General features: G+C 46.5%; 2 protein-coding genes across 2 annotated transcripts in view; both read right to left on the reverse strand.

Annotated features, from left to right (window-relative positions):
- PPP2R2C (protein phosphatase 2 regulatory subunit Bgamma) overlaps positions 1-26,598 on the reverse strand; it is a 167,142-nt gene that overhangs the window by 90,561 nt on the left and 49,983 nt on the right. Inside the window, exon 2 of the mRNA XM_056855689.1 lies at positions 1,527-1,621. Coding sequence (XP_056711667.1) covers positions 1,527-1,621 — 95 coding nt within the window. The remainder of the gene's footprint in view (positions 1-1,526; positions 1,622-26,598) is intronic.
- NOP14 (NOP14 nucleolar protein) overlaps positions 1-26,598 on the reverse strand; it is a 280,913-nt gene that overhangs the window by 9,944 nt on the left and 244,371 nt on the right. The gene's annotated exons all lie outside the window — the stretch shown is intronic.

A 26,598-nucleotide genomic window follows, 5' to 3' on the forward strand; every position in this document is an offset into this window, starting at 1 on the left:
AGAATCTGCCGCTCATGTGTAGGAGTGGGGAAACCAACCCAGTTCACCAGATTAGAATCTGCCGCTCATGTGGAGGAGTGGGGAAACCAACCCAGTTCACCAGATTAGAATCTGCCGCTCATGTGGAGGAGTGGGGAAACCAACCCAGTTCACCAGATTACAATCTGCCGCTCATGTGGAGGAGTGGGGAAACCAACCCAGTTCACCAGATTACAATCTGCCGCTCATGTGGAGGAGTGGGGAAATCAAACCCAATTCTCCAAATTAGAGTCCACCACTCCAAACCACCTCTCTTAACCACTACAGCATGCCGGCTCTCACAGTTCCTTTTGTCACAGGACTCCTTTTGAAGGAACAATCAAGAAAATGGGGAGAGACACCAAACACTTTTTCACTTTGCCTTTGGCTTCTCCTTCTTAAGAGGCCAGTAATTTTTCTAGATGCATTATTTCTAGCTTAGTTCCTTCGCACAAAATGTTTCTGCTAAACACCAATATAATGTGGTTTCTAATGAGGAAAAGGAATAGCATGTGTGACTCACTCTCACGCACACACACACACTTATCTCCACATCTTGCTTGAAATCCAGAGATACACATACCGTCAAGAAGAGAGGCAGCCCCACACACACATATACCGGCTTCAGGAAGATCTGTGCAACTCTGCGCTTCAAATGAGATGTGGGAGCATGGGGAAAGAGCTGTGAGTCATTCATGCTTCCAACGTGTACCATACCACCCACAGTTATGACATCTCACAATTTCATAGATTTTGGAAAGTAACGTACTGTGTTCAGCATTAATGTGTTTAATTCATCCTTGCATATATACTTGAATGGTGCATGTAGAAGCTGTACATAGTACAGCTAAAAACCCACTATATAAAATAACTGTCTTGCTTTTCGAGATGGACGCAGTTTCAGGTTTCCTGTATTCACTCTGGTTCCTGCAAGTGACACTGCCGAGGTTTCCTCATAAGAGGCAGTCTGTTGGCACTCCTGAATTATTTGAAATTCTGCTTTAGAATATGTTTGAAACAGCAAGCAAATTTGCTATTTTAGAATTAGCAATTAGTTATTGATAGAAGGAAAGACCAGTCTATGTGAAGAACGCAAGACTATGGGAGCAATTTAAGCTGGTCAACTTGGAAGTAAGTCCCACTTTATTCAATGGGGCTTCCCCTCTGGAAACGGTTCTTAGGATTGCAGCCTCTATATGCAGAATGCAACGGGTGCCGCATCAGAAGAGCCCGAAACTTCAGGCCTGCATATGCTTCCCAAGAAGGGAGAAGAAGCAACGACTGCCCAGCTCACCCTTTAGCTGCCAATCAGCTCTTTTTTTCCTCCTCAGTGGTAACCCAGCGACGAAAGGCTAAACCTGCTTTTGGGCAAAGCCACAATAAGGCTCATGCAATACACGAGGTGGTCTGAACCAACTCGACCGCGGACTGCCGTCCACAGAACACAAAGCACACTGGGTACCCAGGCCAATGACTTGACAGACATAGAGACTGACCTTCCTACTCACCTCCAGAAGTGCTCTCTTCAGAAGAGGGTTGAGACACATTGGCATGGCAGTGTGGGGAAGCTTGCATGGCTGCCGCTGCCCATGCTATGCCAGTCCTGTGGAGAAATAGAGGACTTCAATTGCCAGTGCTGTCAATTCAGCACCTGTCAGGTTACATGTGCAGGGGGGGGGAATAAACAAACCTCACTGATCCCTTCCCCATCAGAAACAGAGACGAGGAAACACAGAATCATAGAATCATAGAGTTGGAAGGGACCACCAGGGTCATCTAGTCCAACCCCCTGCACAACGCAGGACATTCACAGCTACCTCCCTCCCACATACACCCCCCGTGACCCCCTACTCCATGCCCAGCAGATGGCCAAGATGCCCTCCCTCTCATGTTCTGCCTAAGGTCATAAACCATAACCCTTGTATGCTGTCCCCTTTGGAATAATATTTAGTCAAGAACATCTAAGATACAATATCTCAAGTGACATTTTAACAGATTGATGGAGATTTTATAATGTGTACTTTGTAAAGGCTGTGATGTCTGGAGGACCACTTTCCAATGAGAAAAACTGCACTCTGTGTTCATTAACTGCTCCTTTCTCCTGCCATGAATGCTTAATTTAAAAAAAGCCTTTGATGAGGTACGTATCTTTAAAATATCCAGATCTGAATATAATTCATGCCTTCAAATTTTCCCAGCATATCTCAGATCCAACGGACCTTTTCAGAAAACGTGCTTGACCTATCAGCAGGTCATGCTCTCACTACCTGTGGTCTCTCTTGTAGGAGGGAACTGCTGGGATCCAAAAAGCAGAGCAGAAATGAAATAAATCAACGCTAACCGGGTTGCACTTACCTGTAACAGTTATTCGTCGAGTGGTCGCCTGTGCAGGCGCACACTGGGCCTGTGCATGTGCAGACCAGCTTTGGAAAAGATTTCCAGAGCTTTCTAGGAGACAAGGAGTGCCCCTCCTCCCTCTGGCATAACCCCCTCCCAAACAATCACATGAACAGGTTTCTAGATGACAGAGATCACTTCCCCTGGAGAAAATGACTGCTTTGGAGGGTTGTCTCTAAGCCTTGTACCCCCTTGAGGTCCCTCCCCTCCCCAAACCCTGCCCCTTCACTTCCAAATCTCCAGGAATTTTCCAACCCAGAGTTGGCAACCCCTATCACACGACCAGGAGGAGAGGCGCCACTCCCTCAGTTCTCTCCATGCTGCTGCCGGAGACTCCATGAAGCGAAGTTTCCAGAGAGTTCACAGTGGGGTAGAAGGGAGGGGTGTGTGCCTACGCAGAAGACAACTCGATGAACAACAGTTACAGGTAAGGGCAACCCTGTTTTCGTCTCCGGTGCTTCTGTGCAGCTCCACATTGGGAGACCAGCAAGCTCACTTAGTGAGGGAGGCAGGTGTGAAGCTCTCAAGGTAAGAAGCCATAGAGCAGTGATGGCGAACCTTTTAGAGACCGAGTGCCCAAACTGCAACCGAAAACCCACTTATTTATCGTCGAGTGCCAATGCGGCAATTTAACCTGAATACCACCCCCAGAGGGGGCCCCGAGGGAGAGGCTAGGGTTGCCAAGTTCCTCTTTGCCATGAGTGGGAGGTTTTTGGGGTTTCGCCTGAGGAGGACGGGGTTTGGGGAGGGACTTCAGTGCCATAGAGTCCAATTGCCAAAGTGGCCATTTTCTCCAGGGGAACTGATGTCTATTGGCTGGAGATCACTTGTAATAGCAGATCTCCAGGTAGTACCTGGAGATTGGCAACTAGTTCCTTAGTGTTTTCTCTCTACATATCACGACAAATGGAAAGGTGTTTGGAGGATGGCTTGTGGGCACTTCAAAGGTGGAATAGGACTGTACACCCCTCCGCCCACACAGACCCAGAGGGCGCCAGAGAAGCCGCTGGAGGGAAGGAAGGAAGGAAGGAAGGAAGGAAGGAAGGAAGGAAGGAAGGAAGGAAGGAAGGAAGGAAGGAAGGAAGGAAGGAAGGAAGGGAAGGGAAGGGAAGGGAAGGGAAGGGAGGAAGGGAGAGAGAGAGAAAGAAAGAAAGAAAGAAAGAAAGAAAGAAAGAAAGAAAGAAAGAAAGAAAGAAAGAAAGAAAGAAAGAAAGAAAGAAAGAAAGAAAGAAAGAAAGAAAGAAAGAAAGAAAGAAAGAAAGAAAGAAAGAAATGGAGTGAGGGAGAGAAAGAAAAGTAGGGAAAGAAAAGGATGGAGGGAGACAGAGAAAGAAAGAGGCCATTCATGCATGGGATGTTTTGCCTTGGATTTGCCACTCTCCAGATGCACATTTTCCCCATCCTGATTCTCAAAACTCTGCATGGGGACTTACTGATGAGTTTTGAGAATTTGGATGGGGAAAATGTGCATCTACAGAGCGGCAAATCCAAAGCAAAACATCCCATGCATGAATGGCCAGAGACAGGAAAGCCTTCCCGCTTCTCTCTCTCTCTCTCTCTCACACACACACACACCCCTCCTCCCTCAGCCTGCAGCAGAGAAGGGGGGCGCGCGCGCAGAACAGCCCGCAGCGCACGGACGCCGGGAGACCCTTCCCTTCCTGCGGAGGCTCGGAGTCCTGCCCCGCTGACAGCTGCCCCCGCCCAGCCTGGCCCGCCGCCAGCAAGAGAGGGGAAGGAGGCGCCCCAGAGCCTCCGCCTGACTTCCCGCCCTGCGGCTCGCCAGCCACCAGCCCTGCCACCGCGCCCTTCGCCTGTGCACGGGGCTGGCTGCCCCCCCCCCGGCCGCCTCCCACGTGCCCGGGTTGAGCAGCAGCAGGAGGAGGATCCCCCCCCCGCCCGGCTGGGCCTCGCCGCCACCGCCTCCGCCCACCCCTTTCAGAGTGGAGCTCCGGCGGAAAGGAGGCCCGTCTGGCGCAGAGGGAAGGAAGGAGGGCGGGAGCCCAGCCTAGTTCAGTGCCCCTCTCTGCCTGCCTGCCTGCCTTGCCCAGGCCCCTAAGCCCCCCGCCCGGAGGGGATCTCCCACCTGGCCGGCCTGCCCCAAGGGGGGGATGCGGCGAGAAGCGAGCGGGGTGGGGCAGAGGGCGCCTCCTTCACGCCCACCGGCCAGCCACGCCCCTCCGCCCGCACAGGCCCAGAGGGCGCCAGAGAAGCCGCCGGCCATGCCGAGTGTGGGCACCCGGCTTCTGTTCCCCGCTCTCCCACCCGCCTGGCCGGCCGCGCACGCTCCCTCCAGCGGCGGCAATGGCGGCGGCTTCTGTGGGAGAGTCCGGGGGCCACCGCCAGTGATGTCGGAGATTCCCCACCCCTGGGCTACAGCCTCCCCCATCCGGGGCGGGGCAGAGCCGGAAAGGCCAGCGGCTTGGAGGAACCGCGCGTTCCGGCAGAGAGGGCTACGCGTGCCGGAAGTGGCACGCGTGCCATAGGTTCGCCAACACGGCCATAGAGGATCCACCTCCCCAACAGCTGTTCAGTGTCCTATATTGACATTTACCCGGAGGTGCTTATGAAGGAGCAGGGAGCTCTCTCTACAAGCGTCCCAACTTGAAATACATGCAGGAATGTTGCAAGGGGGGAAAGTGCTCTGGTGGAAAGAGATGTGATATGTAAAATGGCACTGAACAGCCACACACTCAAGACAGAGTGCGATAGCCTCTATCAACCCACAAGGATAAGTTGTGTGAGGATACTAACCACTCCTTCTTAGAGCCTGAAAGACCAATACAAAGCAATATTAGGGCCCTAGCAAACAAAACCCCAAGGAAAGTCACATTCGAGGAATGTAAAGAGTGCACAGATGCTTAGTGTCACAAACAATACTGTAAGGATAGCGTTGTAAGGACTGAGGATTGATAGACAATCCCTGATAGGGAACCCTGGTCAGGGCAATGGCCACCCTAACACTGTGAAACTTCATTTAGTAATTTCTGTTCTAGACTCTTTTATTATATTTTATTTGGTTTTATTAAAAAATTAAGTAATTAAAAAAAACCTGTGAAACTTCATGAAAAGGGGAGGCATAGGTTAGTCTCCACGATACCCCTTGCTTGAAATATCTACGGACATTCAGTAAAGAAGAGAACAGCTTAGAGTGTTTGAGTCCCAACCAGTGGCTAAAACATAATCAATAGCACAAGAAGCAGGACCCAAACCTTGCTACAGTCTCATTTGGGACTCCTTTCCACTTAGAGGTGCAAGATATGGCAGTGGAAGCATGGTGGTTGCCATTCAGATAAATCTGAGCCTCCTGCTACAGTGCAGGAAAGCAGCTGTTGCAAATTACCAGTCTTCAGTGGGAGTGAGAACATGCAGATCCACACCAGAATAATGGAGACAGTGAAGCAGGGCCAATGCGGCCAAAGAGAGGATGGACAGCAGGCACCATAAATTAATTTTATGTGGCTTGCAAAGCAATCTGCACAGCAAAACAGCCAGCGGAAAAAACAAAAACTGATTACTTTGCCAATAGTTTAGAAGGGCATTCCCCAATGAGAGGAGGTCCCTGGCAGCAGAGGAGCAAAAAAAGGACAGGCTATGGAAAGTACCACTGTACAGCAAAGCCAAATAGCCCAAGCCTCCTATCAAAGTATCTAGGAGTTGGCACTAGTTGCGGAAAACTTCACTGTAATGCATTCCATGACAATGTGGCACGTTTGCAGCAAAATAAAAGACAAAGGTCGTTTATGCACAGGAGTTTTACCTGAGTTTCGTTGCTCGCTGGACCCACACTTTCCTGTTGGGAATCTATGCACCAGCAGTCTCCAAGTTCAAAGAAACATTTGAGTCTCCGCACCTTGAAATGCTGCTTTGTAATTGGCTGTAGTGCATATTGTGAGAGAAAAGTCCCTCCACCACGCGGAAACCCAACTGCCGCATAAAAAGCATTAAAAAAACCCCAGAGCTCTCTAAAAGGAACGGGGGGGGGGGGAGACCCCAAGCCTCCTTTCTAAAATCCTTTCTGCTGCTCAGAAAGAAGTCAGAGAAAGCAGGAAGCATTTTAATGCCCGCCCCTTGACACACTGCTTTGTAACTGGCTGTAGTGCTGTCTGTCAGAGAGACGTCACTCCCCCAAGCTTCTGTGTCCTGTGCTTTGCCTTACGCATGGAGATTTCACCCGTGCTGAGCTCAGGGGAGATGGAAGAATCAGGTTAATAGAGGAACGGGAAGTCCCGGGATTTGTGAGGGCTGGCAACGAGGTCATCTCTAATGGCTGGAAAACTCATGCATAACTCCAAGGAACAACCGAGACAGACCGGGGAGAATGTGAGTGAAAGTACTCATGCATAAACGACCAAAGATAAGTAAGGTATGTATACTGCTCTAGGTGAATGTAGTAGTATAACAAACTAATCTTGCAGAAGACCATAACCCACTGGAAGACTCATGCTCAAAGCAGGTGCCCCACACTATATGGGAGAGGCATCTGAGATGGCACTAACTTCCAGAGGCACAGAGTCAAAAGGAGTGCCATGAGAAAAATGCAGTGCAGAGGCCACCAGAATGAAGCACTTAAGCTCTGTCTTGGAAAGAAAAAAAACTGGGCATCCCCTGAAAGGTGAAATGTACACCAAAAAACAAATTCTGTCACAGTGTCATATACAGGTATGTAAAAATGCAGGAAACTGCAGCTGTGGAAGCAAAAAAAAAAAGCTTATAGTCTTAGTAAAATAAGGATTGACTAAAGCCTGAGAAAGGCAAAGGGAAAAACTCTTTCAATTGGCAGGATAAAAAGGGGTTTGCCCTGGAAAGGTTCAACAACCCAAAAACAATATAGCAGCCTCACATGATCTACTGTAATTGCCATGCATTTTGTAAAACAGCCAGGGCATAATTCAAGATGAAAGGGAACACTGTGATTCTGCCACGTGCAGCTTGCAGCCCCAACAGCAGACGAACTCTGCAGGAAGGGTAGAGAGATGTGTGAATATGGCAGCCAAGCAAAGGTTTAAAGACTATAATACACATAATCAGATGACCTGGACCTCAAAATGGGCTCAGTCAGGCCACACCGCCAGGCTTCTCCCCTCAGAACCGCGGGTCCCTTTCCTCAGGCTGTTGCACAGCCAAAGCCTTTGAAAAAGAGCCCTTTTGAACCCAGCTCTATCAGATCATGCCTTCAGGATAAATTGGTGGCAGAAAGAGCAGGCAGCTCTGTTGTGGGATCCTCTGGGTAGATAAGGCAAAAGGAATCGACATTTATCAGCGCCATTTCAAAGCACCAGTCAGCACAATCCTGAGGAGGCCCCTTTTCAGCCATAAGACAAAGTGGAACACCAGAAATGTGTCTTCTTTAAGTGTAGTTTATTTCGCACTGGAATGACTATTGATGACAAGAAACTTTTGAGAGAAACAAATCTCCTCGGCCTCAAGAATGAGGTGAGGGGGAAAAACAGAGAACAGCAACGGAGAACCTTCCTTCGTGGCGGCAAAAAGAAAACTGAGGGATGTGACGGTCATGCGATGGTTTTGGCGAGAAAGCACCAGAAGGAGGAGGTGCGCTCCTAGTCTTCTAGAAAGCTCTGGGAATCTTTTCTACGGCTGGCCCTGCGCAGCTCCCAATGAGTGACAGCACAGATGCCACAACGAGTTAGCAGATTTATCGGAAATCTCTTTCAATGTTATTAACCTCTTGCCCCATTGGGGAAAGCAAGCAGAGCCATGTAAGGTCCTGTATGTTCCAGGTCAGGAAAATGGCAGGGGGACGGAAGAGGCTTAAACTCCCCTACTCTTGCACTGCAGTCCTGCTCTGAATCTGGGCCCTGAGCACATATTTTTAAAAAGAAAAACACACCTTGAAGCGCGTTCCAGGACCTCTTGCTGTCTCATGTAATTTTGGCTCCAAACTGACAGCTGTCGCTACATCCAGTGAGACTGACTTCCATAAACTAACCAGGCCTTTTGTTTTTAACTTTCTGCGGACAAGTTTCAGTGGGTGACACCATGTTCTACTATTCTGAGGGAGGAAGAAAACCTTCTCCATATACATTTTCCAATATCCGATATCCCTTTTGAGGAGGGTGAAACCAGTACTATACATATCATTCCCATGTGGCTGCTCAACAACACAAAGGCTTTAGGAAGCCATCAGTTTTATTTTTGACTCCTTTTCTAATAAGAACCTAAGAAGAGCCCTGCTGGATCAGACCAGAGGGCCAAGCAACCTAGTCAAACAACCCATTTCAAGCAGTTACCCCGGGCAGTCAACTAACAGGCTGAGGACCTTTCCCTAATGCTATCTCCTAGTACTGGAGTTCAAAGGTTTGCTGCTTCTGAATGTGGAGATTCCCTTCAGTCACCATGGCTAGTAGCCACGGATGAACCTCTCCTCCATGAATCTGTCTTTTAATTCCCAACATAGAATTTCCTTTTTTCACTGCCCTCAGTTACCATTTTCATCACAACCCCAATATGAACTCAGTAAAGACAGTACTGCAGGATATCAATGTAGCTGTGAATACGTTAAGCCAGGATTTTTTGATCAGCTTGCATAGAAAGCATTGATTGCAAATGTGCCTCTTCATTGTCCACACCTGACTCTAGGTCATGGGGCACTAGTTCTTGTGGGACCCCCACCCTCTTCCTTTCATCTAGTGCAAGAACTGTCCATTTCCTGCCCAATTCCTGTTCTGTAAACAGTAATCAGCCCACAAAATGACCATCTGTGTGACCACTAAATGTATTTAGAAGCTTTCTTAATCTAGTCCTTTGACAGAAGGGGTTAACATTAGAGAACTAATGGCCTTTTATGTATGGCTTTTTCCCTCGCTGTCACCCCTCCAACAACTTCGGGTTTTTGTTTTGATTATGCATGCTGTTTCCAACCGTCAGAGGTCACCTCGCTCCCCCCCTGTGTTTCCCTGAGTTTTCAGAGACCTGTTTTATCTCAAAACACAAGGGGAGAGCGAGGCAACCTCTGACGGTCAGAAACGGTATGCATAACAAAGATCCGAAGTTGTCAGAGGGGTGACGGTAAGGGAAACAGCCTTGCATAAAAGGCCAATGTTTCAGAATCCACTGACTAGCATCTTAATAGCTGGGTTAGTCCAGAACCCATATTGCCATGATCATTTAGTACTTCTTACTTTAAAAAAGTGTTTTAAATCCTCTTACAAATTCTTCAGATGTAACTATTTCACAATGAACAGTTATGGCCCTTCAAGGGTTATACTATTACAGTTTAAAGATTACACAAAAATACATGCAGTTCCAACAAATATTAACATTATACTTCTCCCATATCCTTTTTATTTTCACCAGTGTTCTGCTTCAGAAGTAAATACTTTTTTGTCAGGGTAAAAGGAGAGTGGTTGACTCTAAACACAAATTGATTTTAAATGTTTCAGTTGCTGCAACAAAATTAAGCAGAATCTTCTTCTTCGTCTCAATCATCTACTCTCAACAGCACTTACATGCATTAGGAATGTCCCTTGAGATTTCCAGCCCAACCTCTGTTTTATCTCACCATTGCATCTGCTGAAATTAAGCTTTCAAAGCCATGTGCAACATATCTAATAGCTATTTCCAAAAGCATGAACAGAAGGATTTAGGTTCCAGTAGCCAGAAATGTAAATCTGAGAATTCCTAATCTTACACAATGTTATGCCTTACATAATGTTTATACCTAGATCTTCTAGAAATAATACAGGTGATTCATAAACTGGCAAAAGAACCAGAAGTTTCTTATTCTGATATCTGAAAGACTTAGTGAAACAGGAGGGTTTGCATTAAGGAGGATTTCACACATCCTCAGTGACCGTGCAAAGCAAACATCACAGATCTAACACCGCAAACAACTTTGCTATTATCTTAAACAAAACTATTTTTAGTGAAATTAATGCATGTGTTTAGCTCTTAGCTATAATGTGCAACTGAGCAATCAATGTACATACCTGTGTGAATTGACACTCAGTTGTTATGCACTAAACAGTCTTCTGCAACTCAGGATTCACTATCCCTGTGTGGATATCCAAAATGTGTGGATATCGACTGTGTAGAGGGGCGGGCTCACTGCCCAGTTCTATGCATATAGCTTGTATAGGTGCAGACTCCATACAAATGACCTAATCAATATGAATCAGGTAGGAAGCAGAATCAGAAGGCATGCTCCCGCTTCATGAGTTGAACATCCATTTATTTTCCCATCTGAACTGGGCTACCAGAGTACCATAATGTCAACCTCAGAAACATATTAGGACACTAAAGCCGAGAAGTATACATACCACCATTTCCTTACTCGGAATTCACCCATCAGCTGCACAAAGCTTAGAGCTTTTAAAAAGGTAAAGGTCCCCTGTGCAAGCACAGGGTCATTCCTGACCCATGGGGTGACGTCACATCCTGGCGTTTACTAGGCAGACTTTGTTTACAGGGTGGTTTGCCAGTGCCTTCCCCAGTCATCTTCCTTTTACCCCCAGCAAGCTGGGTACTCATTTACCGACCTCGGAAGGATGGAAGGCTCAGTCAACCCTGAGCCAGCTACCTGAAACCAACTTCCGTTGGGATCGAACTCAGGTCGTGAGCAGAGCTTGGACTGCAGTACTGCAGCTTACCGCTCTGTGCCACGGGGCTCCTTAGAGCTTTTACACTCCACAAAAAAGGAAAACCCAACTGTGGAAGTAATATATTCTTTACACTAAGAAAAATACACTCACACATACAGAGGCCAACACACCCAATGGAACTCTGAAGAACTGCCAACAAGTAAAAGGTTAATGAAGAAGTTAATACTTACCAGTAATATATAACGTTGTGCCAACATGTTAATCTGTCATTTATATACCACTTACCACAGTGTATCTAGTTGCCATGGGAGGCACCCAGCACTTAAGCTGACTAGCCAAACTTAAAATTCACAGTACCATTTCTCATTGGTGCCTCTTTTTCCTACTTCATATTTAAATTGCCCAACCTGACCCTGCTCTGATCCTTGACAGCTCTGGACTCACGAGCGCCCCCATTTCCTGACATGACAAAAAAATATTGGTGTTCTAAAGCAGCCAAATGGAAGTGCCAGGCAAGGACAGCTCCGAGACTCAGCACCTTTGGGCAGCAGCGGAAGGTCCCCCCCCCCGAAGTGTTCAGGGTCACCCACTGCTAGGGTTCCCAACCTCCAGGTGGTGGCTGGAGATCTCCCGCTATTATAACTGATCTTCTGCCAATAGAAATCAATTCAACTGGAGAAAATGGCCGCTTTAGCAATTGGACTCTATGACATTGAAGTCCCTCCCCTCTCCAAACCCCACCTTCCTCAGGCTCCACCCCCAAAATCTCTAGTTATTTCCCAACCCAGAGCTGGCAACCCTACCCAATGCCCTGGGAGGGCCTACCACCAACTTCTGAGAAGCCTAGGGTTGCCAGGTCCCTCTTCGTCACCAGCGGGAGGTTTTTGGGGCGGAGCCTGAGGAGGGCGGGGTTTGGGGAGGGGACTTCAATGCCATAGAGCAGCCCACACAGAGTGCACTGTAGCAATATAAGCTAGATGGAGCCAGGGAATGCACCTAGGGTAGCCAGCTCCAGGTTGGGAAATTCCTGGAGGATTTGGGGTGGAGCCTGGGGAAGGGGGGGGTTGGGGAGGGGGGGAACTTCAGCAGGTTATAATGCCATAGAGTCCACCTTCCAAAGTACCCATTTTCCCCAGGAGAATTGATCTTTGTAGCCTGGAGATCAGCTGTAATTCCCTGGCTCCATCTAGCTTATATTACTGCAGTGCACTCTATGTGGGCTGCTCTTGAAAAGTGTTTGGAAACTTCCGTTGATGCAGAATGCTGCAGCCAGGATGTGGACTGGAGTGGGTTGTAGGGACTGTATTCCTCCAGTCTTGGCCCACTTACACTGGCTTCCAGTCTGTTTCTGGGTGGAATTCAAGATAGTAGTGTTGACCTTTAAAGCTGTATAAGGCTTGGGACCAGTACACTTGGAAGTACTACCTAGTCCTTTATTAACCTACCTGACCCAGGATTGCCACATCCCTCTTCGCCACCAGAGGGAGGTTTTAGGTGCATAGCCTGAAGAGGGCGGGTTTTGGGGAGGGGAGGGACTTCAATGCCATGGAGTCCAATTGCCAAAGCGGCTATTTTCTCCAGGTGAACTGATCTCTATCAGCTGGAGATCAGTTGTAATAGCAGGAGATCTCCAGCCACCACCTGGAGGCTGGCAACCCTAGAGAAGCCTCTTCTACCATCGCCTGGCTCTGGGAGCAGCCACCATCACCCACCTCCAGACAGAAGCAAAGATTTGCCCTACTCCCACCCCCTACCCCAGGCTGGGCCTGGCCCTGGCCCTATCCTCTTCAGCCCTTGCCAGCGGGGAGAGGGGAGCCGAGGTCACTGGGGAGAAGAGCCCAGCTCATAAGGCCGTGGGTGGTAACTACTCAGCAAATGGAAGGTGTGATGAGGGCCCACTTTGTGAGGGCCCAATAAAAAGTCATCTTGCTAAGCGCTCCCATCCCTCCTGGAGTGCGCCTTGGAGACTGATCAAAATAAGTCTGGACAGATTTTGGCTCTGGAGCCAATTGCCAGAAGAACAAGGGCAAGGTTACTGTACAATATTTTGAGTATACAGCCTCTCTGTGAAGGAATATATTTGTAATTAACCATTTGCTCATTTGCTTGGGAAAGTATATCTGGCCCCTTGTAAACAACTGCCCTCTTCCTCAAAGTGGGTATCCCCATCTCAAAATAATGAAAATTTCCACCACATGTCTATCATAAAATAACTAATATATTCTTAAAATAACACCAAATCACATCCCAGAAAGGGAGAGACAGGTTTGGATTGATCAGTTGAGCTAAGAAAGGAAATCGAATCCTAGATTCATTCCACCACTTGGCTTGAAGGAAAACTTTAAGCCTGCACCATTAAATTAAAAAGGAAACTCCCCAGTAGAAGGAAATCCATAAGTATGTTAGCCTGGACTGGAGTTCTGGGTCAAGATATGGAAAGTGGGAAGACAGGGTCTGATAGTCTGTTTCAAGATTGTTGGGTCTTGGATTCCTTCCCAGGAATGTGAATGTAGAGGTTCTTTGTGAGTATCGGATTAAATAGTGAAATACCTTTTCATACTTTCTTCAAGTGATCTGTCGAAAACATGCTGCCTACTGATTGCTCCCAATTATTTGTGCTTTCTAATATTTACGTTTAGTTATTAAAGGTTTATCTGGCTTAAAATCTTTGGGTGTGAACTGACTGCTTGGGGAAAGAAATCCTGCCCGTGTTTTGCCAACTGTTGGGTTAAGCTAACCACCTCTTCCAATCAATCAAGTTTTATTTTGATACAATATCAGCTCTGAATAAAAATCAAAGTTAGGTTAAAATAATAAAATAAAATAATAAAAGTTGATGGTTCTGGGTGGAATTATTTGAAGGAGAGGAGGAAAGATCTTCTATGGGGAAAGGTTTTCAATTAGCTGTTTACGGATCAGCTCTTCCAGTGCTGAATAGGACAGAGCTGGTGGAGGAGGGGGGAAATAAACAGCCTAGGTGCCTCCCCTGTTTCTCTCACACACAGCCCACGCGCACACATATGATTTCTGGCTTGCAAAAGGGGCCAGGTTCAAAAGAATTTCCTTTTGTTGGTGATAGATCCTACTGGGGAAAGAATCCCAAATCTGGGGGGTTCGAAACTTGACATTTTAAACACAGTGCCCCCTTGGTTCTCTTCCACCTTAGAGCACAAGGCTGCAAAGGCAGCTGGAGGAAGCTGAGAGCTGAGGAGCATCTGTGGTCATAATGCCAAATATGAGTTGGAAATCAAACACTTACAGTTTTATAAGTACCGCTTCAAAAGTTACTCTGGCTGAATGCAGTCATAGCTGCCAGAAAACTCATTATCTGATTTATTTTAATATTATTATGCATAAACAAATGATGCTCTTACGAGGCAGCATTTGATGCTTAGGCAAATTCTGTGTGGCTGGCTAAAACAGGACCTTGTTGCTTGTGAGATTCCCATCCCCACGGGCTGAGCTGCTACTACCCTAAAGGACAATGCATAGTGGTGGTGGTTGATGATGAGGGGATTGAAGGTGTGGTGCTGGGCAGAGGTGGGAGAAGGGAGAGACCCAGAGAAAGCCAAGGGAGGTGAAGGAATAGAGAACGCAGAGTGCCCAGATGTTGGAACAGAGAGGTGTGCAGGGTTGGTTCTCCAGCCAAGCCACCCAGGCAGCTGCCTGAGGAAGCATAGCAGGTGATGGACCACAGGGACTCATCTTCCTTTCATCTATCTGCCCCCGGGGCTGGGCTTGGAACTGGCCAGCAGCAGCAGCTGTGCGGCCCCAGCTGAGGATGAATGCATCATACTTAGGCTGACAAAATACCTTGAACCTGCCCTGTAAGTATGGTATAGGTTTAAGGAAAGGAGAGGCCATGGAGCCTTTAAGGACAGAAAGTGTTTTGTGCTGTGAACTAGCATTGGGCAACTCAGAGCCAGGGAGGGAGCCAAATGGACAGCAACACAAGAAGTGTTGGTGGAAAGCTGAGCTGGTGCGTGTGCTCTAACCACCTAGGTTGCAAGCCTTCAGCTGTGGCTGTGAAGGATCCCAAGGAACAGTCGGGCCTGGAAGTGTGGGGCTGGGGTGCCTATAGAGACAGTGATGTGATCACAGCAAATGGCACAAAAAATACATTTAGCTGTGGCTTCTGGGTAGATGTAGGGCCACTTCCTACCTCACAGATCCCAGTGGTTCAGCAAATCATTGAGGGGATCACCCACATTGTGGAGAATTAATTCCCTGGCAAGCCAACACTCAGGTCACGGTGCCAGGAAGCCAAGATTGGCTGTAGCCTTATCATCATCCTTAAGTAGGGTTGCCAGGTCCCCCCTCCTCTGGCAGGAGGTTTTTGGGGTGGAGCTGGGGCAACGATCGAGCATATGACACAATTACGTCACTTCTGGGTTTACCCCGGAAGCGCCGTATTGCAACAGGGCACTTTAGCACTCAAGCCCCCAAAACGAAAGTGACGTAATCACATTGCACGTAGCCACGGGTGCATGCAACCCTTACTCTGAGCCGGCCAAAGCAATAAAACCATAAGAACACCTGTCATATGACATAAAGAAGATTCTGGCCCGACACTGGCATCTGGTAGAGAATATCCCTGGCTGTAGTCAACTTCCTGTTTTTGGCATGAGGAAGACTCAATCCATTCGGGATATCCTCATTAAAACAGATCTTTTGCCTTCTAGAGATGCTTTACAAACTACGGGACATCACAAATGTGGGCACTGTTCTATGTGCCCTTACAGCCTTCCCATCAAAGATGTTCATTCTTCCTCTACTAATTTTTCCTATACCTTAAAACAATTCAGCAACAGCGGCACGGCCATGTCTGTTTATGCGGTCCTCTGCCTGTGTCATTTGATGTACATTGGGTGCTCTTCCCGCCCTGTGCGCCTCAGGATTGGGGAACACAGGACGCGCATACGCGCACGAAATTTAGAAGCACCCCTTGTACAACATTACATTGATCTCCACCATTCCGACACGGATATTCTATTCTTTGTATTATGGCACTTTAAACCCAAACCCTTTCATGTGCAGAACCGCTACTCTGTTGATTTCATATTTGTTGTTGCATGAAGTAATGCCTTTATTATAATTTTTCATATATATTTACCAGTTGGTGTTTATTATTGAGCCTCCGTGCTGCCCATCTCTTTAACGTATGTTATTTCGGCACAGGTGTTTCTTATTATTGTAGCTTAACCTCCAGGTACTAGCAGAAGATCTCCTGCTATTTACAACTGATCTCCAGCCGATAGAGATCAGTTCACCTGGAGAAAATGGCCTATTTGACAATTGGATTCTATGGTTTTGAAGTCCCTCCTCTCCCCAAACCCCGCCCCTCAGGTTCCACCCCAAAAACCTCCCGCCAGTGGGGAAGAGGGACCTGGCAACCCTAAGCTGAAGAGAGGTGAGAAACAACAATCATAAGCACCTGCTAGTTTAGAAACTAATTTGAGTTAGGTTTTGATTTTTAAAATGCTAAATGTTATTTTATGACAAACTGTTAATTTTCGCAAAAAAAAAAAAGGTAATGGGAGCATGCAAGACGGGGCCAGGACTCTGGTTTTCCTCTTTAAGCAGTAGGAGCAAACAGAGCAAGACGGGATGATTCTTAGCTTGTCTTCAGTTTGACAAGCGGAATGAAAAGGACTTCCATTTCCTCTGTAGTTGAAAATTATTTCAACTCTTTTAGATTTATCTTTAACTTCGAAAAATGTGTTTATTATAACATGCTTTTCTTTTTACTCCTATTATTCCTTCAGGATGTATTATTGTACACACCGTCTTAATTTTTGTTTTCTGACAACACTCAGAAAAGCTTTTACAACTGTTTATCTATATATTGCATATGATCTGTCTTTCGCTGACATGGGTGAAGAATCTCCAGGCCCAGAGGTTAGGGCATTTATGGCAGAAAAACGCCTATGCAGAGGAAAACATTCTTGACAATATATCAGACTTTGACTTCAGACATAATGAGTAGGCTTGGATGCAGGAAACTCTGGGAAGGGCTGTAGTTGCCATGGAAAGCAGGGAACAGGGAAGAAGAGCCCAGCTAAAACAAAGCCAGGAAGATGGTTGTTTGCAAGAGACAGCTGGGATTGAGTGTTGCTAAAAAAGCTCACACTTTCGGCTGCCAAAGACCACAGTCCTATGAAAGCAACAAAAGTCACTGCAGCAGAAGAAATGGAAATTGATACCAAGTGAACCATTTTGAACAGAGGGACCAAAATCTCTCTGAAGAGCCCAGAAGGCGTGAAATGACTGCCACTGAGAGCCAACCTTCCAGCCAGGAGAGGAAAGGCTAGGTGTGCCAAGACTTTGCAGCCGGGGCAGAGAGAGAGAGAGAGAGGTCCTGGATATTGCAGCAATGTTGGAGGAGCAAAGGCCTCATCATTCTCCCTTGTGGTACTGAGACCTCCTGTATCCCGGCTGGAGGGAAGCAAAGGCCTCTCACTCCCATCCATTCCCCCTCCACATTCTTCCTGGATATATTTGCAGAAATGCTTCATGGAGCTCCACTTGTAATTTTATTATTTTGAAGGAATCTAAATGCATTGGCTAGGGCATATTCATATTAAAAAATAAATTGTCCTTTTCAGGCAATATTCATACGGACCATTTCTCCATCTTAGGCTTCCAAACTGCAGCATGATTTTGTTATTTTGTTTTTTGTACCATCTACAAAATGTCAACCTGTAACTGCCCATTTGCAAGGCTTTCCCTATCCTTGGTACGTTCTCTCCCTAACCTGGCTCAGTACGATCTTGCCATTTGAAGGAATGCAGGCAAGCTATCCAGATGGGCAGGTGTGCATTTTCAAAAATCCCACCCATATCAGTGCTTGTTAATTTCAGCAAGCCCCCCCCCCCCAAAGTAACCATTTTCCCCAATCAGGCTTTTTGAGGATATTATTTTAAAAATCTGTAATTGTGGCTGGACTATAGCACAATAATATTATAATGATCTCTTGCCATGATCTATTAGTCCCCAGTTGTCATTGTTTACTTATCTAGCCCTTTTCGTTGTGGAGATATAAGGGGGAATGCATTTTAAAAAGCCCTCCCCTAGTGCATGGCAGAGAAAAAATGCAGGAAGAAAATGGCAGTGAACAAGGAAAGTATGCATAAAACTCCTGTACTACTGCTCTGTTCTCAGTGTGACTGCCTCTGCATTCATGGGGAATCAGGGATACAAAGAATCTTCTCTGCCTGGATGTAGCCTTAACCAAAATATTAAACAGGCTACAATTCATATGCATGTGGGATATACAGAAGAAGGACAACTAGGATCAAAACAAAACCCACAAATTGAGGAAATGCAACAGAGCCAGTGTGGGGAAAAACACCAAACCACCTCAGCTCTTCCATATATATCTGTGATACAAACGAGACCCTCTATTAAACTGACAAACAGCCACCAAAATAAACTATTAGTGTGCTGAAGGGATTAAGAAATCCAGACCCACAATATATTTTTAATAAGTGAATTTGCTTCTGGGTTCAGAAAGCGTGCAAAATAAAAGCATGTCAGCAAAAAAGTTCAGACATAACGAATGCAGCCACTGAGTCAGGCTCTCCAGGTGTAGACGCAAGAACCACGTGACCTGAAACTAGGAGTCTCTCTGGTAAGGTCCTGGTAGGCTTGCCAGCCCTGTGTTGGGAACATCCTGGAGATTTGGGGGTGGAGCCTGAGGAGGGTGGGGTTTAGGGAAGGGAGTAACTTCAATGGGGTATAATGCCATAGAGTCCGCCTTCCAAAGCGGCCATTTTCTCCAGGTGAACTGATCTCTGCCACTTGGAGATCAGTTGTAATAGCAGGAGATCTCCAGCCACCACCTGGAGGCTGGTAGCCCTGAGTCCTGGAGTGTGCGCACGCTCTGCCTTCAGAGCCTCCTAAAGACCCCCAGCAAAAAGGCTGGCCTGCCTTGTGGGCGGGCAGTATGAAGTCACTGGATACAAATACTGGTCTTAAAAGCCCTTGTTCAGTCAACAGAGCAAGACTTTCTGCCTTCGGCAGTTCAAGCCCCAGCCACTGACCTGAGACATCTTCAGCTCCAGGTCCAAACTGGGGCACAGGCACCCGTTGTGCCAGCGGGCGATTCTGTCCTTCCCTGAAGCAGCCAAAGGCAGGCATTCCCTAATCCACAGGGGAATATGATGTTTCAAGAAGTCATTTTCAGATCCCGGCAAATATACGGAAGCTGTACCCACTAACCTAGCAGTATACAGACTCTGCTTTTTTCTACGCCTCCTCCCTAACCTCAGTCATAAAACAATGAACATTAGCCAAGCCAGAAGGGTTTCTTGAAAAAAAGGAAAGGGGGGAAATCTACACTTGAAAACAATTGAACATATGAATCAGACCATCGGTCCATCGAAGTCAGTATTGTCTACTCTGACTGGCTGCTCCCTTTAACTGGAGATGCTGGGGGATTGAACCTGGGGCCTTCAGCATGCGAAGCAGATGCTCTACCACTGAGCCACAGCCCCTCCCAATTAGTAGGCGATGGAGAGTTAAATGATTCTACTAGAATCCCAGTTCTTGGACAGCAGGGTCCTCATTTGCTTCCAGACATTCCATCCAATTTGTAAACTGCCTGTGGACTCCCATTTGTACTATATATCCCTCTTCTATATTCCTACTCATTTCGCAATGTGCAGCCTCATATTCTCCCTATTATTTACCCCTTTCCATGTAATCTAGTTCGAGCTCAGGCTGCTCTTCTGTACTTGTGTCAGGAGGAACGTCTGATTTGTCAACCCTTACTAAGCACGGCCGTCATAGTCTCTGGTATCCTGCATCTCCAAGCACCACTCATCTGTCTCTCTTCCCATTATGGGAAAACTTTCAGAAGACTGTCAGTATCGGCCCCTTGCTGGATTCAGTTAAAGATCAGAAACACATCCAACAAGATGGACAAACTAAAGACACCGTCACTTCCGTTCCCTTACACATGGCTAGAAATGAAATTTGTGCCTGATGCTCTTGCTGCCTCGGAAAAACCACCAGTAATTAACATTTTTGGCACAGGCTCCAACATTCAGGAAATCAGCAGCATCCTTGTGAATTCCACCTGAATAAAGCTCTAGTATGTGGCTAAAAACAGGATTGATTTAACCAACCAAATCCTGACACAGAGAACACCACTTAAACATTTAACCCATCTGGTAGTTGCAATGCATTTTTTAACCAGAGTTCATGACAAACTGGATTTTGTATTGTAACATCCATAAGCAATTTGAGTAGATGTGCATGCTGTGTGTGCATGTTGTGTGTGTGTGTAAAGTGCCGTCAAGTCGCAGCCAACTCATGGGGTTTTCATGGCAAGAGACTAATAGAGGTGGTTTGCCAGTGCCTTCCTCTGCACAGCAACCCTGGTATTCCTTGGTGGTCTCCCATCCAAATACTAACCATGGCTGACCCTGCTTAACTTTTGAAATCTGATGAGATCAGGTTAGCCTGGCCGTCAAGTCGCTTCCAACTTATGGTGACCCTATAAATTAATGACCTCCAAAATGTCCTGTCGTTAACAGCCTTGCTCAGGTCTTGCAAACTGAGGGCCGTGACTTCTTTGATTGAGCCAGTCCATTTCATAGAATCATAGAGTTGGAAGGGACCACCAGGGCCATCAAGTCCAACCCCCTGCACAATGCAGGAAATTCACAACCACCTCCCCACTCCACGCCCCTAGTGACCAGAAGATGGCCAAGATGCCCTCCCTCTCATCATTTGCCTAAGGTCACAGAATCAGCATTGCTGACAGATGGCCATCTAACCTCATGTTGGGTCTTCCTCTGTTCCATTGTTGTCATTGCCAGTGTGTCTTGTCTTCTCATAATGTGACCAAAGAACAATAGTCTCAGTTTGGTCATTTTAGCATCTTGGGAGAGTAAAGGCTTTATCTGATCTAAAATCTACTAATTTGTCTTTTTGGCAGTCCATGGTATCCGTAAAACTCTCCTTCAACACCGCATTGCAAATGAATCAACTTTCTTCCAGTCAGCTTTCTTCACTGTTCAACAGAGAAGTTAGTTAGCTTATACAAACTGGAAGACTAAAAGTGATCAGTGATGTTCTTTCATTAGCAAATGTTATTGTGAATTTCCCTGACTAATTCTTGCAAAGGGAGGGTGGGAGAGGAAGAGAAAGGAATAAATTATGCAATATACCTAATAGTGATGGATCTTCTTTTTATGGATATATAAGAAATAGTTCTCATTTTTCTGCTATAAAATATTCAGTAATGCAACTGTATTTCAAAGTTAAAGGCAGAATTAAAACTATTCATCTGATTTCTTTAGCCATTCTGAATCTGATGTGGACACATTGGTCAAAGAAAAATGTTGTACTTGGAAAGCCAAATATACTAATACAGACACATCAGTTTTCCCATTCAAAGAGATACGTGTGCTGATAAAAAACTCCAGCAGCAAGTGGCAGTAGGGTTGCCAGGTCCCTCTTCGCCACCAGCGGGAAGTTTTTGGGGTGGAGCCTGAGGAGGGTAGGGTTTGGGGAGAGGAGGGCCTTCAATGTCATAGAGTCCAATTGCCAAAGCGGCCATTTTCTCCAGGGGAACTGATCCCTATTGGCTGGAGATCAGTTGTAATAGCAGGAGATCTCCAGCTAGTACCTGGAGCTTAACAAAAACAAAGGCACCTCCGTGCCTATACCAAATAGGTTTGGAAATTAGCACGGGAAAGTGGTACACAAATGCACATAAACAGGTTGCAAAAAACACGTCTATAATGAGTAATGAAGATGGAAAGAACAAAACAAATGTACAACATGAAAGCTTAGCAACTAAGTGATTGGTTATATACCACACTAGTATCCCATTGGGAACCTGTTGACAGTGCTGCTGCAGAATGTTGAATTGAAATGGACTTGTATATGTAATTGACTTACTACAAAATGAATGATGCAATGTGGGGCTGAAGAAACGAATGTGAAATGGCCGTCCTCTAGCTTTTGGATTTATACCTACTATTGCATATCCTGCTGAACTGATTAATTTTGAAACTCAGAAGAGGACTTTTTGCCTCCAGATACACACCAATAGACTGTTTCATGCTTACTTGTACATTTGTATATAACCAATCACTTAGTTGCTAAGCTTTCATGTTGTACACTTGTTTTGTTCTTTCATCTTCATTACTCATTATAGACGTGTTTTTTGCAACCTGTTTGTGTGCATTTGTGTACCACTTTCCCGTGCTAATTTCCAAACAGTACCTGGAGCTTGGCAACCCTAAGTGGCAGGGAATGTTTTGTACGTACCCCTAGATTCTTTACCTTTGTGTTCGTTTAATACAGCAACTGATATGGTTGGGATAATATCATTAAGCATTTCCCATGTTCCTGAGCATTGAGATGAGCAGGGGTAACACTACAGAGTTCAGTTTCCTTTGGAGGAAAGGAGACTTATGAGGTCCTTGTAATATCTGTGGTCAATCAGAACCCCTGCTGGGCAAAAGCCCCACCTTGCCCTGCCCACTTTCTAAAAACTCTTGGTGGGCACTACAGTACGTAAAGGCACCACGTTGGCGACCCCTGCTATAGATCCTCCCATCGTTTTCCTCCCCCAGTGAGTCCAGCTAAATTCACATGCTCTACAAACCTTTTTCTTTCTCCTAATTCAAACTGTACAACTGCAACAGCATACCGTTTGTCTGGCCTTCTGACTAACAGAAAGGAAGTATCTTCTAAATTTCAGGGTAAGAGATTTCTGTTAGCTCCTATGAACTGATATTTCCTGACTATTAAAGGATGCAACATACACAGCAACATACTTTGGGAGCTATAAGTGACAACCAGAGGTGTTCTGTTGTCATTCTCTCTGGGCTTATCTTGTAGTAAGTTGTGCCTGGGTATCATTCTGGCCTTCTCAATCATCTTTCTCACCATATCAGCAGGATATTGAAGTTGCAAAAATGTTTGCTGTAGGTCTCTCAAGTGTGTATCTCTGTCTGAAGGATTGGAGCAGATGCGACTATAGCGTAGGGCTTGGCTATAGACAATGGCTTGTCTGATATGGTTGGAGTGGTGGCTGGACGCATGTAGATACTGTGTTTCCCCGAAAATAAGACATACCCATAAAATAAGCCGTAGCAGCATTTCAAAGCATTTGCGCAATATAAGCCATACCCCGAAAATAAGACATGGTCCCGACGGGACGGCATGAAGACTGGGAGGAGCCCAGCTGAGCAGAGGTGGTCTCCTGCAGCTGCTTCAAAGGCCTGGCAACCAACGCGCCCGGGGCTGGGGCGGGGAGGAGCCCAGCTCAGTAGATGCAGTCTCCTGCGGCCGCTTCAAAGGCCCGGCAACCAACGCGCCCAGGGCTGGGGCGGGGAGGAGCCCAACTCAGTAGAGGCAGTCTCGGCAACCAGTGCACCCGGGGCTGGGGCGGGGAAGACCGGGAGGAGCCCACCTCAATAGATGCAGTCCCCCGTGGCTGCTTCAAAGGCCCGGCAACCAGCGCGCCTGGGGCTGGGGCGGGGAAGAAGGGACCCATGTGTCAGGATGGAGGGGGAGAAGGCTGCTGCAAGCCTTTCCCACCCTTATATGGACTCTGGGGGCGGGACCGGAAGGGGGTGGTAAGGGGAGAACGGGAGCCGAGAGGGAGGACAGTTCCGATTCCCCCTCGGAATGGTCTGAGGCCCTCTCTCCCGACGACTACCCCGGGACAGGGCGGAGCATGAGCCCAGGTGGGGCCGCTTACAAGCTCTCTCCCCCAGCACCAACCAGCAACAGTCTGTGGTCTCTCTCATCCCACACAAACACCAGGGGATAGGGGAAAAGATTCAGCAAGCAGTCTGCCATAGCCCAGAGAGATCATCCCAGCTCCACTGTGCAGATTGGACCCAGTTCTCACTAGATCCCTGATAAATAAGCCAGCCCTTACACATCAGCTTTGCTGGCCTACAGTATCTCTGCTTTTCCTGAGTATCTGTACCCCCAGACAAGATGAGTGCAAAAAGAAAGAGTTATTCTGTTGAGTACAAGAAAGGAATTGTGGAGGACTCCCAGGGCAAGAATCTTACGGCTTTCTGCAAAGAGAAGAAGTTGGATATCCGAATGGTCCAAAAATGGCAGGCAGATTACGATAACCTCAGTCTACAGGTGGACAGAGGAAATGCTAAGAAGCGCAAGTGTGGTTCAGGTTGGCAACCTTTATTTCCTGAGCTGGAAGACATGATCAGTGAATGGATTGCTGACAGAAGAGCAAAGGCTTTGGTTGTGCGCAGGGCTGATGTTCAAGCATTTGCCCTTGCAATGGCACCACAATTCGAAATATCCCCAGAGTTCAAAGCATCACAACACTGGCTGGATGGCTTCCTTCAGCGATATGAACTGTCTATCAGAAAATCAACAACACTGTTTAAGTTGGAAGATGCTGAAGTTATTAAGCGAGCACTTGCATTCAAGACCTTTGTTGATGGCATCGACTTTTCCAAATACCAACTTTGCAACATGATTGCTATGGATGAAACTGCAGTGTTTATGGGTCAAGGAGCCCAAACGACAATTGAACAGAGGGGTGCCTCCTCAATCTACGTTCCCTCCACTGGTCACGAAAGTTCACGTGTTACCTGTATTTTGGCAATTCGTCTGGATGGAAAGAAAGTCACACCTGTTATCATCACTAAGGGCAAGAAAGATAAGATTGAACATGTGTCCGGCATTTATGTTCTTGAAACCGAAAAAGCCTGGTGCACACAAGCAGTTATAAGGAAGTGGCTCGATTTAATGCTGCCACTTGTTTTGCGAGGTGGCCAAAGAGGTCTGCTAGTCTGGGATTCAGCCAGCACTCACCGTGCTAAAGACATGAAGAACTTCCTTGCAGAGAGAAGAATAGATCAAATAATGATTCCTGCAGGAATGACTGCCTATCTGCAGACTCTTGATATTGCAATAAACAAGCCGTTCAAAGACCATTTGCGTATGGAAATTAACGACTACATTGAACATAGACTGACAAGAAATCAGCGTGGAAACTTTGTGAAACCTAGCCTGCAAGAGGTCGTGATTTGGGTGAAGAATTCATGGGATAAAATCACTGACAGTGTTGTTGCCAATGCACTCCGAGCAGGTTACATGGATAAGAGCTGCTCATTTAATGAGAGCTCTATTGCTCGACATGAAAGATTGGGGCCAATGGTTCTAAAGGAAATGGAGTCGCAAGAAATTCAGGATGGAATTCCGGGTTTGGAGAGTTATGACGATGTTCCAGAAGAAGACGAATTAACCATCTTTGAATAAATGTAGATTGTTGTACCATACTTAATAAAAATAAGACATCCCCTGAAAATAAGCCATAGTGTGTCTTCTTGAGGAAAAATAAATATAAGACAGTGTCTTATTTTCGGGGAAACACGGCACATTTGCCAATCCGTCGGTTTCCGGTACAATGTGGTGCTTATGTGTCCCCCGTGGATCCGTACTGTGGTGTCTAGGAAGTTGTTTTCTTGTTCGGAGTAATTCATAGTTAGATTGATGGTGGGGTGGAAGTCGTTGAAAGCCTGGTGAAATCTTTCAAGGGCTTCTTTGCCATGAGTCCAGACAAAGAAAATGTCATCAATGAATCTCAAGTAAACGAGAGGTGCCAGTGGGTATGAGTTCAGAAAACGTTGTTCTAGATCTGCCATGAAAACGTTGGCATGTTGTGGAGCCATGCGAGTGCCCATGGCAGTGCCATTGATTTGAAGGTATAAGTCCTTACTAAACCGGAAGTAGTTGTGAGTGAGAACAAATCTGCAGAGTTGTGTAGCTAGATCTGCTGTGTTGTTGTCAAGGATGGTATTTCTAATGGCTTGTAGCCTGTCGTCATGGGGGATGTTGGTGTATAGAGACTCCACATCCATGGTGACTAGAATGCTGTTTTCTGGGAGACGGTTGATGGACTGTAGTTTCCTTAGGAAGTCTGTGGTGTCTCGGACATAGCTGGGGGTATTAATGACATATGGTCTCAGAAGGGAGTCCATATATCCTCATACTCCTACGATGATGGTTCCAATGCTCGAAACAATGGGGCGTCCAGGGTTGCCAGGTTTATGTATCTTAGGCAGGAGGTAGAAAGTACCTGGTTGAGGTTCTTGAGGTGAATCCATATCAATTTGTTCCTGTATGTGTTTTGGTAATTTCTTCATGATTTTGTTCAGTTCTCGCTGGTATTCCTGAGTGGGGTCTGTGGACAGCAGCCTGTAGAAACTGGTGTTTGAGAGCTGTCGTTCAGCTTCTTGTATATATTTAGTCTTGTCCATTATGTCAATGGCTCCTCCCTTGTCAGCTTGTTTTATTATAATATTTGGATTGTTTCTCAGGCTGCTTATGGCATTCTTCTCTGTACGGCTGAGATTGGATCTTGAGTGATGTTTTCTGTTGATTATTTCAGTTTGGGCTCAGCGGCGAAAACATTAGAAATACATGTCCAGTGTAGTGTTGCGGCCTTCAGGTGGAGTCCACATGGAGTTCTTCTTTCTATGGTGTTGGGTGGGAGCCAATTGATCATCCTTATATGGTTCAATGGTGGAAATGTGAGGAGGTTGTTCAGGAGTAGATTGTTGAAGCTGTGAGGTCTGTTCCTGTGTATTCTGTTCTGTATTGTGGCAGAAATATT

The sequence above is a fragment of the Euleptes europaea genome, chromosome 9 (genome assembly GCF_029931775.1).
Source record: "Euleptes europaea isolate rEulEur1 chromosome 9, rEulEur1.hap1, whole genome shotgun sequence".
Taxonomy (NCBI): Eukaryota; Metazoa; Chordata; class Lepidosauria; order Squamata; family Sphaerodactylidae; genus Euleptes; species Euleptes europaea.